This window comes from Leucopleurus acutus, assembly GCF_964270905.1.
Source record: "Leucopleurus acutus genome assembly, chromosome: 21".
In the NCBI taxonomy this organism is placed as follows: Eukaryota; Metazoa; Chordata; class Mammalia; order Artiodactyla; family Delphinidae; genus Leucopleurus; species Leucopleurus acutus.
The window spans coordinates 21610361-21622444 of NC_139163.1; the positions used below are offsets into that span (position 1 = coordinate 21610361).

The window sequence follows — 12084 nt, forward strand, 5'->3', positions numbered from 1 at the left end:
TGGAAAAAAAAATCATTCAAACAACCAACAACTTTACTAAAATGCATTAACAATATATTTTGACCAGACAGTCATCTGTAAGAGAATTCCGTGGATACTACGTGAAAGGAGACATGGCGGAAAAAGATAAAATGGATTTGTTGAGTGGCTACTATGGGCCAGGGCATCAAGATGGATTTTAGGGCGGAACCAAACAACACTATCCCTACCCTCAAAGAATTTATCCTTGCCCTAGACAACTAAGTGATTCAAGTAATAAGGAATTGTGGCAAGTGTTACAACAGAAGAGGGTGTGTATAGAAGTCCAATAGGAAAAGCTAATCTATGAGATTGAGAAACCTCCCAGAGAAAATGGCATTTAAGCGAAGATCTGAAGGATGCACTGGGTTTGGGAAGTGGCAGGCAGGACTCTAGGGAAAGAAAAGAGCATATGCCAAGGTCTAGAGGCAAAAGGGAGCACAACACTTCGGAAACAATGAGGAAAAAATCCAGTTTTCCTGAGTTGTGGGGTGAGGAGGTGGCGGGGTAATTGGAGAAATTTTAACCCTCGTGTACTGTTGGTGGGAATGGAAAATGATGCAGCTGCTATGGAGAACGGTAGCGCATTTCTTCAAAAAATTGAAAACAGAGTTACCATATGATCCAGCAGTTCCACTTCTGGAGAACTGAAAGCAGGGACTCCAAGAGATAGTACTATACCCTTGTTCGTAGCAGGATTATTTGCAGGAGCCAAATGGTGGAAGCAACCGAAGTGTGCATCAAAGGATGAATGGATAAATAAAATGTGGTATATACATGTGACGGAATATTATTCATCCTTAAAAAGGAAGGAAATTCTGACACACTATGAACATGGATGAACCTTGAAGACATTATGCTAAGTGAAATAAACCAGTCATAAATACTGCATGATTCCACTTGAATGAAACATCTAGAGGCCTCAAATTCATAAAGACAGAAAGTAAAATGGTGGTTGCCAGGGGCTGGCGGGTAGGAGGGGTGTTGGTGGAATGGGGAGTTATCGATAAATGAGTAGAGTTTCAGTTTGGGAAAATGAAAAAGTCTGGAGACGGATGATGGTGATGGTAGCACAACACTGTGAATATACTTAATTTCAATGAACTGTAACTTGATGGTTAAGATGGTAAATTCTATGTTTATGTATATTTTACCACCATTTTTTTAATTTAAAAATCTTCAAAAAACAAAAGACCCATCCTTGATATTGTCTACTCTAGAATGTTCAAAATTACTTCAAACCAATGCTTAATTAACTTTGATTTTTAGAAATAATAATTTTTAGGAAACTGTAAAATCATGATTCTCACACAAATGTAAAATGAACGCGTGTCAAAGATTTTATTTAATTTATTAAGGGAACCAGTATGTTACAACCGATTTAAAGAACAATGCAAAGGACACACATATATAGGCAAACAGGCCTGCTAAAGTGAATTTACAAACCAATGCCAAAGCAGTCTGTATCCATCGGGCAATAGTCATTAACATTCTACTGACAAACTCATTTGCGTTACTATGGACAAAAATCACTTGTGACACTACAGGTGTTCTGTAATTTACAGAGTTGTAAACAGCTCAAAGACAATGAAAGTCTCAGGACCCTAGAGGTGGACAAACCTGAAAAGTGTGCTAGACAGGGCACACACACACACCCCTTTATTTTTTCGTCAGTTTCAAAATCTTTCAAGAGGCCAAACAAAGAAAATAAAAGCCTCGGTAATTCCTCATCCCAGAAACACAGTCGCTTTGATTCTTTTCCATAAAGGTTAATCCGGAGTATGGCGTCTTTATTAAGCAAATTAAACAAAATACACAAGTGCAACACTCTGGGACACGCTTCTCGACCGGGAGGACCCTCGGTGCACACCTGCCCAGCGCATCTCGGGCGGTTCCGCCCACTCAGCCGTGGGTGTCTGCAAGCTAACAGCGCAAAATTTCGAGGGGCCATCGGATCCCCGCTGGGGGTGGAGGGAGGACAGGCTACAGGTGCAGGGTCGACGGGCAGGGACCGGAGAAAAACTTTAGTTACCGAGATCTGCTGAGAAGCAGGGACCTGCGCAGTGCCCGGGCCAGGTGCGGCCGTTCGGGCGGCGCCTCTTTCCTTCCCCGCCCCAGGCCGACCTGGCCCTGCCGAGCCGCGCAGAGGTGCAGGGGCGGGGCGACCTTTGCTCGGTCCGAGTCCCGCAGGGCCGCGCAGCTTCCTGCTCGCCACTCCAGCCCCTCCCACCCGGACGGGTTTGGCCGCGGCTGCCGCCACCTCTGCGCGCCGGCATCTCGGGCCCAGGTTTCGGTCAGACTTGCCCGCGAGCTGGTTTCGATTAGGCGGCTGGGCGGGAGGTAGGGCGGAGCGGCCGGGACGCGGGGAGCAAACTAGGGACGGGTAGCGGAGCGCAGACGGCCCCGCGCCGGAGACAAAGAACGGCCGGAGGAGAGCCGGGCGCAGGACTCCGGGCGTGGCGGCGACGAGCGTGCGGACTTCAGGGAGCCGGAACCTGGAGCGCTTTCCGGGGGCGCAAGGGCTCGAGATAGCAAGCCGGCGGCGGAGGCGCAGGAGTGGGCAGGTGCGCCGTCCAGGATGAGGACGCCGGTGGTGATGATTGTGGGCATGGTGCTCGCACCCTGCGGGCTGCTGCTCACCCTGACCGGCACGCTGACGCCCGGCTGGAGACTGGTGAAGGGCTTCCTTGACCAGCCGGTGGACGTGGTGCTGTACCAGGGCCTGTGGGACATGTGCCGCGAGCAGAGCAGCAGCGAGCGCCAATGCGGTCAGCCAGACGACTTGGGCTACTTCGCCGCCGAGCCCGTGCGGGTGGCGCGGGGACTCATGATCACGTCGCTGGCCGCCACGGCCCTGGGGCTACTGCTGGCGACAGTCGGCGTGCGCTGCTGGCAGGACGAGCCCCACTTCGCGCTGGCCGGCCTCTCCGGCGTCGTGCTTTTCGCCGCGGGCCTCTTGAGCCTCATCCCAGTCTCCTGGTACAACCACGTCTTGGCGGATCGCGCCGTCCTGCCCGCCCAGTCCAGCCCGGTCACCGTGCAGGTCGGCTACAGCCTGGTGCTGGGCTACCTGGGCAGCTGCCTGCTGCTGCTGGGCGGCTTCTCGCTGGCGCTCAGCTTCGCGCCTTGGTGCGCCGAGCGCTGTCGCAGCTGCCGGAAGGCGCCCCCAGGCAGGGCGCGCCGCAGCAGCATCAGCACCGTGTACGTCGACTGGCCGGAGCCCGCGCTCACGCCGGCCATCAAGTACTACAGCGACGGCCAGCATCGGCCGCGGCCCGTCCAGCTCGGCGCCGCCAGCCAGCGCAAGGCCGGCTTCCCGATGCCCCGGCCGCCGCCCAAGGCCTACAGCAACCCGGTGGAAGTGCTCGATGGGGAGAAGGCTCCCGAATCCCACCACGGCGGGTCCTCCCGCAGCACCCGGTCATGCGGCAGCACGCTGCCCTGCGACTCCGACCTGTAGGCGGCGCCCCCAGCCTGCTCTGGCCGGGCCCTGTCTGGATGAAGGACTCGCCCCACCACGGTCCAACCTTGAACTTGGCTGTTACCTTTCAGCTGGAAACACCTGGCTCGGAGTCGGACCCCCGGACACATTCCTGTAACTGGTTTGGAGGGCGATCTTCCTTTCCTAGCCAAATTCGACTCCTTGGACGATTAGTTCAGGTTGGGTTTGGTTTTCTTTTTAGAGTTTAGTGTTTCTCCCCCGAGGGATCAGGGCCCTCTTCTGGACGACAGCCTTTTCATACTTCTAGCTGGAGACATAGGAAGGGTGACTTTGCATCCTGCTGATAATAACAATGTCAGAATCAGCAAATGGAGGCTCAAAACCGATTTAAATCTCCAAACAACATTCTGAAATGCTGATGAACCTTGTATCAATATAATTATTATTAATTTATTTTCTGCTGCATAATTCATTTTCACACAAACTGTCAAGAGACCGGTACCTTTCTGGTTATATTTGAATGGGGCTGTTAAAATAAACATAGAGCCATGCAAATACCAGCAGCTTTAGTGGCTTTTATGGAATGAAATAACCTGATTAACTCATATTTACATTTCTTCATGTATAAATAGGATCTATCATTTTTATCACTTATTTTTGGTGTGAAGGTTGAGGTCACTGCAGAGTTTCTCTTCCAGAAGCCAGAAGGAGAATGAAGGGACTGATGCTGTATTGTTCTATTTCTTGGCTACCTCACCCTGGACATTAAAGACTATATATTAAATATTTAGAACAAAATGGAACCTGTTAATCACATTAGGCTACCGTACATGTATATATATCTCTTATTTATAAATAAAATTTGAAAGCAAGAGTTTTACTCAACTCACACAAGTTTTCTTTTGTCTTCAGTATAATCTTTAGGAGTTTAAGCATTCATTACTAACCATTTTCTGGCTGCCTATGCACTGTTCTGAAATCTAGCACTCAGATCTTTGCACCTCTTAGCATAAGATTACTAAAAGTAGCCAATGGGCCCCACTTCAATCCCTGATTGTTTTATTTTCAGGTTCATGCTGTTTTCTGTGCAAAGCCAAGTCTATTGTTGAAAAAACTAGAAGCACCAGTTTCCACATGAGGTGAGACTAGAAATCTTTTCCTCTTGTAACGGTGCTGCCTAAAATCACAGGTAGGCAGCTGTGTGTTCCATGCTCAGGACTAAATCTCTAGCAGGACCGGCTCCAATTCCAATTAGTTGGTTTTAAGGGCGTCTTGAACTGAACTGAATCTCATCTTTAAAACGTGCTGTCGAGGGATTTCCCTGGTGGCGCAGTGGTTAAGAATCTGCCTGCCAATGCAGGGCACATGGGTTCAAGCCCTGGTCCAGGAAGGTCCCACATGCTGCGGAGCAACTAAACCCATGCGCTACAACTACTGAGCCTGCGCTCTAGAGCCCACGAGCGACAACTACTAAGCCCACGAGCCAAAACTACTGAAGCCCGTGCGCCTAGAGCCCGTGCTCCGCAACAAGAGAAGCCACAGCAATGAAAAGCCCGTGCACCACAACGAAGAGTAGCCCCTGCTCGTGGCAACTAGAGAAAGCCCACGGACAGCAATGAAGACCCAATGCAGCCAAAAAATAAATTAAATTAAATTAAAAAATTAAAAAACAAAAAAACCCCACACCTGCTGTGGGTAGCCAATTCAGAGGTAGGAACATTCAGTGCAGTAATTACTGACAACACAGCTATAGTAGAACTAACTAAACAGCACACACTGCTTCTTAGCAGTGGAAGGGATATTATAGATTCACTTCCCTTGCCATTTTGTACTGGAATCACCTATTTCTTTTTGCATCCAAACTTCAATGTGCTGGAATATCACTCAGGGATCTTTTTCAAATGCAAATTCTGATTGATTCAGTAGGTCTGGAGTGAGACCTGAAACTGATTTCCTAACTAGCTCCCAGGAGGTGCCAATGCTGCTGCTTCACAGACATCTGCTGGGGCTGCATGGCTTTCACTGTGACTGTGCCCCACTCAAATTTCAATCCCAACTGGCAGCACGTAATCAGACCTTTGAGAGCTATTGCCTAGATGAGTTAGGGGACTTGATTTAGGGAACAGAGCCAGAATGGAGAAAAGGCAACCCTGCTTTTTTCAGCTGACACCTCAAAAGGCAGGAATTGGGCACCTGAGAAGTCAGGACCTGGCAGACAACATAAAGATTTTGGGTTTCTGGCAAGTACCGAATCTACTGAATCTTGCCTGCATCACATTTCCATTGTTTCTAGGGAATCTGTGGTAAAAACAATCAATATTGGTGCTTTGTATGTTTTTACTTCTCCCTGCCCAGTTACTGTCCACTGGCTTATATCCAAAACACTTCCTCTTTGGTGATTAAGATTTGCTCTGAGTTAGAACTGCATTTTTGCCTCATCCACAGAAATAAAACCAAAAATCCCTTTAAGAAAACTTAACTTCTTTTTGCTATAAAAATATTCAAGATGGCATGAGACTCCTACATCAGGCAGGATCTGGGTTTGACCTGAGTCTTTCTGTGCTACAGCAGGAAAAAATGACAATGGGCTTGAGATTCAAGATGCTGGAGGAGGCTGGAGCCTCGGGAGTTGCTGTCGTTGGTGAGCACTTATCCTAAATCTAATACCCAACTAGCCAAGCAGCTACACCCCAGTGAGACTCTAACATGAAATAGTACTGCCTCCTGGCCTCAAGCCCTTCACACCTCTGACGCGCATCACGACTCACTTTTTTTCTTATTAGACTCTTTTTTTAATTGAAGTATAGTTGATTTACAATGTTGTGAGGACTTACTCTTAATCATCCTACTGACACACAGAGTATGTGTCCGCATTAATGGGTGAAGTCTTTTCAAGATTACTCAAGCTCTGCCTGGAGCAGTGAGGAATCTGTGAAAGTAGAGCAGACCCTGCACTAACACAGCGTCTGCTCTGCCCATCTGCCAGTCGGGCTCTGATCTAGACACCCACCCTCACTAAGGAGAAGTAAGGTTTTTGGCACACAGGCTGTTGATCCCTTGTGGAGGTGCTGTCAGAGATGCTTCAGCAGGCACCCTCCTCTTCATGGCCTAGATCATTTGTAAGTTTGGGGGCACCTGTCATCCTGTCAGGACGTCTTTGGATGCCTTGGAAAGCAAATTTATTCCAGGCCCAAGTTTGTAGAACTTGCATACTCTAGAGTGAGAAAGATAAACAAGGAAAATGAAGAATAATAAACCAGGGTCAAGGACTGGAGAAAAAAGGCAGTATTTTAAGAAAGGTGGTCGGGAAGGAGAGGGGGCTTGTGCAGAGAACTGAAAGAAAAGATTGGACGTCAGAGAGAACAGCAAACTCCAGTTTCCCAGTAAAGAAATATTAGTGAAAACAGGTTTCCATAGTGGTCTTGGTACTGGCTTGCTTTGCTTCTCCTTCACTCTAGACAGGGACGGTAAGGACAGGAAGAAGCTGGGGGTACAACTGAGTGAATCTGAGGGCCTCTTCTGGTCCATTTTCCGTATCTGCGGGTTCTGCATCCGTGGATTCAGCCAAATGCAAATGGAATATTTTCAATGCACAACCCATGGATACAGAGGGCTGGCTGTAAGGACCTTGAGCATCCGTGGATTTTGGTATCCACGAGGGTCCTGGAACCAATCCCTCGCGGATACCAAGGGACAACAGTATAAAATGCCTAATTTAACTCAATTGCTAGCAATAGACACAAAAGGGCAAGTTTTGTGTAGGGATCTTTGAGCCTAAACCATAAAACAATTAACTTTTCCAAAGCTCTTTTTCTTCCAGAAGAAAACTCAAACGTATTTACCAGGTTACAGAAGTTCAGTTTCTATAACGAAGTTCAAATTTTCTATCTTCCACAGGCTTACTGCTATGATTATTAGCTGTAGAGAAATTAAGAAATTAATGTAGAGATTATCACACTAGCAAGCTTTATGCTTCATAACATGCCCGTTGCTCCAAATAGATAAGGTCATGAAATTGACATATTACAATCAATTTAGGGGATGGGATTGTTAGGAATTAAGTATAAAATCTTAAGTGTTCTTTCATAAAATTAAGCCTTTCTGGTGAAAAGGACATTGAGATATTTTGTGAATTCTTGAATAAAGAAAACGTAACAGGATGTGTTAAGTAACTTCAGATGGGATAACACCTAGGCACACATTCATAAAGAACCAAAAATAGGAAAGATATAAATAAGAGTGGGCAGGGTGGAAGGAGTGCATATGTGACAATTTGGCTGCAGTAAGCTCCCTTTTCCCCAGGAAGAGCAGACACGGGGTGTTTCTGGGGCCCAGACAGGAAATGGGTCTGCAGAGCAGAAGGGAGGGCTGAGAGTGCCATTCCAGCAGAGCCTACAAAAGTGGACTGAGCCAGCCAGGACACCAGCCCTACAAGTCTGGTGGAGGGTTGGGGTCTAAGGAGCCAAGGCAGCGGCTTAAGCATGTCCAGAAAGTGATAATTCTGTTGTATATCTTCCATACAGGCTTTCAATCTGGATGCTTTTGTGTCATTGGTATGCATTTTTGCGGACAGAGGCAGAGCTTTGCCAAGGGCAGGCTTGGCGGTGAGGATGGCTCTTGGGCGAGATGGCAAGAGAAATGTGAGATTCACCCTGTGGATGAGAGGGGTCTAGGGTACTGTGCGTCTGAGATAGGTTCTCTCAAGTACAGCTGAGCCCCAGAGGCAATTTGATGATGTTCCACGTTGTCTCCCAGCCTCAAGGAAGGTGAGCCCCCAACGTGTGTTCTTCAGGTCAGGTTGATCTGTACTTGGGAATTTTTATACTTGACTGCAAAGCACAGTTTGTTTTATGCACTACAACCCCAGTAATAAGCCTAGGACTTCTCTTAATCCTTGGCATCCTATACAAATTCATTCTGCAAGAAACTAAATATGAATAGTCTGGAAAAGCTCCAAGCAAGAAGTCTTCCAAATCATTGTGTTTATTAAAATTTAGTCTCATGTCATCAGTCTCAGGTACCAGGCTAAGCAGGCATTTTTGTGTTTTAATTCGATACCCAAATGGCCTGATGTAGGTTCTGTTAATCCTATGTTTATCATTGGGGTAACAGCTCTATGATTGAGTGATTTGCCCAGGGTTGCTGCTGTTGAACTTTAGACCATACTCCTGCTTTGTTGCCTGTGTCCCATCACAGATTCAATGCCCTTGATTCCTTATGTGGGTATGAATAAAGTAATGATCCAGGAAGACACACAGAGGTATTGGCACAAAGGGGCTTTGGGATCTAAGTAGCGTTTACATGTTTCCCTAACGGACGTGAGCTGGTTGAGATGACTTCTGGTCCAAAGCCCCTTTGTGCCAATACCTCTGTGTGTCTGGTTTTAGAATCCAACGTGAATAACTAGGCCAAAAGATAAACAAAAAGTAGGCCTAGCACCAAGGGACATGAATGGACCCAGAGCAGGCAACTGAGTCAGTCTGGCAATGCTGGAAAAATATACTGATTATCAATGCTTTCTATGAAAAGATTTGCAATTAAAAGGGGAAAATGATAGAAGAAATTTTCACATATTGAGGTATGGGGAAGTCCTTCCGGCTTATACATGATTTAATTTGCACTTTAGGCTAACCAAAACAGCCTGTTTGTGGCCTATTAAACATACATTGTACATCTGCTTTAACCATTAAGGAAAAATGTATTAGTATTTAGTATTATAGATACTAAAACCCCACCAGGTGGAAGAAGTTAACTACATGATTACTAGACTGTAGCCATGACTAAGCTGCCACAATTCCGAGAACAGGCCTCAAAGAAATGGGAACAAACTGACCCTGGAACTGAAGATTACTGTACTTACAAGTCAGGATGACGCTGATCAGACCACAGCCTGACCAATTTCAAGATGACTGTGCTCTTTCTGCGTGTAGCCCCCTCCCTTTACCTGTACAAGCTCTTGTCCACTGATTGTCACAGGGGGAGTTGGCCTTTGGACAGGAGTCTACCCTCCCCCTCAGTTGCTGGCTTGAGAAATAAAGCAAACTTTCCACCAACCTTGCCTCTTTATTGGCTTTTGAGCAGTGAGCAGCTAGACCCCACTTTTGGTAACAATCTCACTGCTGGGCATATATCTGGACAAAACTATAATTCAAAAAGATACATGCACCCCTATGCTCATAGCAGCACTATTCACAATAGCCAAGACATGGAAGCAAGCTAAATGTCTTTTGACAGCTGAATGGATAAAGAAGATGTGGTACTTATATACGATGGAGTATTACTCAGCCATAAAAATGAATGAAATAATGCCATTTGCAGCAACATGGATGGACCCAGAGATTATCATACTAAGTAAAGTAAATCAGAAAGAGAAAGACAAATACCGTATGATATCACTTATATGTGGAATCTAAAATATGACACAAATGAACTTATCTATGAAATGGAAACAGACTCACAGACATAGAGAACAGACTTATGGTTGCCAAGGTGGGTGGTGGGGGAGGGAGGGATGGGGGGTCTGGGGTCAGCCGATGCAAACCATTATATAGAGAATGGATGGACAACAACGTCCTACTGTTGTAGCACAGGGAACTATATTCAGTATCCTGTGATAAACCAGAATGGAAAAGAATATGAAAAAGAATGTATGTAAATGTATAACTGAAACACTTTGCTGTACAGCAGAAATTAACACAACATTGTAAATCAACCATACTTCAATAAAATAAATTAAAAAAATAAAAAGCAGTTATTTTAATATGAAGTTACCATTTACCACGAACTGTTACAGAAGTTAAAACAGTACACAGTGAAATATATAAACAGTTTTTATTGAGATGTTTCAGCTCCTTTTTTGTCAGGTTAGTCAGTTTGTAAAGAGGTTAAGAATTCCTGTAGAAAAAGAGACTTGAAATTAGAGAATACGCATTATATTAAAACAAAGCAAAAACACAGAGGTGGTTGAGCTATGTGGAAGTTAGCAGAGATCACGGGATGGGAGGGACATAAATTTTAAGGGTAATGTTAACTAACCCTGAATACACCTCACTCCACCCCACAAGAGTATTGAACTCCTTTTGGAAGTCCACCAAAAGCCAAATTTCTGGATTACTATTTCATGTATGTTTCACTTTGGTTTGAACAACTAGAGACTGAACAGAATCTGAAATCAAAACAGTTACTGAGCATTCATTTGGTCTACATGATAACATCATTCGCCAATAACAAAAAACTCTTTAAGTTAACACTGCCTACTTTCACCCTGCTAGGATATTTTGGAAGGGGCATTTTGTGACTGGATCTCACCACCTGTTTTCCTCGAAGACAGTTCCCAGGCATACCTCTTCATCATAGGCTTCATTGACAAAAGTCTCACTATTCATTAGATTCTCCTCTTCTTGGTTATTTTCTTTATGGCAGGTCAAATTCCTTGATGATGCTGTACTGTTTCTAGAAATCAGAGAAAGTCAAAAGAGTTGTTCCTTAAGGTAGAAGCTGGGAATGGGACATGGTTAGAAATGGCCAACTCGTCCCCTATCAAAAGTTGTTATGGGAACTATGCCCTATTTTAAATGTCCCTTTAACAAAGAACTGGCCTAGAACGGCCAATACTTGAGTCAGTTATGATTTGTTACTAGGCATTCACTTAACTTCCAAAATGATACATCTTCTCAATTGAGAGGAAACTAGGAAATTGGAGTCAGTGAGAACTGAATCCAAAAACAGGTAAGTAGCAACTGGACACAGGTGAGTTCAGAAAGCAGGTTAATGTAGAAGACAGGCCTGACTGAGTCAGAAGCCCAAAGGAAGCACCTCAGTTCATCTTAACATTAAGCAGTTGGCTATTGACCAGTGTTACTTTAGGCAAAGATATATCATTTCTCCTGGCCTTTTCTTCAGTCTGCAAAGTGAAGGCTGGACAGAGGAAATGTAACTTTTAAGGATTTCAGTCCTCTCTGTAACATCTCTCCATACATAGGCTGCTTAATGTCCTTTGCCAATATGTCTATCGAATCAATTTCTTCAGTTAGTGTATCTTCCTAAAGCTTATTTTGTCGTCATTCTTAGTCATTTTTGAGTCATTCTTGTTTGTTTCTTTAACCCAGTGACTCTTGGTTTTAGACAAAACTTTATGCTTTTGCCTTAAACCTCTCATGAGTTTATCTCACCTCCTGTCAAGGGCTATGTTGTGTCCCCCTAAAATTCATATGTTGAAGTCTTAACCCCTAGTACCTCAGAATGTGACCATATTTGGGGATAGGGTCATCAAAGCAGTAATTATATGAAAAGGAGGTCATTAGTGTGGGCCCTAATCCAATAGGACTGGTGTCCTTATAAGAAGAGGAGATTAGGACATGAACATGTACAGAGAGAAGACCACGTGAAGACACAGGGAGAAGTCTGCATCTACAATCCAAGGAGAAAAGCAAACCTCAGCCTCAGAAGAAACAAACCCCACTGACACATTGATTTCAAACTTCCAGCTTCCAGAACTGTGAGAAAATGAATTTCTGTTGTCTAAGACACACAATCTGTGGTACATGTTTAAGCAGCCCTAGCAAACTAACACACCTAACAAATTTTTCCTCCAAACGGTCACTGGCCCTAACTCTGCCTCGTTG

The 12084-nt window shown here is 45.2% G+C and overlaps 2 protein-coding genes across 2 annotated transcripts in view; one reads left to right on the forward strand and one right to left on the reverse strand.

The window, feature by feature from the left end:
* Window positions 1-2596: 2596 nt before the first annotated feature.
* CLDN23 (claudin 23) lies at window positions 2597-3478 on the forward strand (the record flags this gene model as incomplete). Its single annotated transcript, XM_082863643.1, has 1 exon — window positions 2597-3478. The coding sequence occupies one exon, from the start codon at window positions 2597-2599 to the stop codon at window positions 3476-3478; it is 882 nt and encodes a 293-aa protein (XP_082719769.1).
* A 7286-nt stretch (window positions 3479-10764) lies between these two features.
* LOC309977514 (low-density lipoprotein receptor-related protein 2-like) overlaps window positions 10765-12084 on the reverse strand; it is a gene marked incomplete at both ends in the record, with an annotated part of 34705 nt that continues 33385 nt past the window's right edge. Inside the window, one exon of the mRNA XM_082863626.1 lies at window positions 10765-10912. Coding sequence (XP_082719752.1) covers window positions 10765-10912 — 148 coding nt within the window. The remainder of the gene's footprint in view (window positions 10913-12084) is intronic.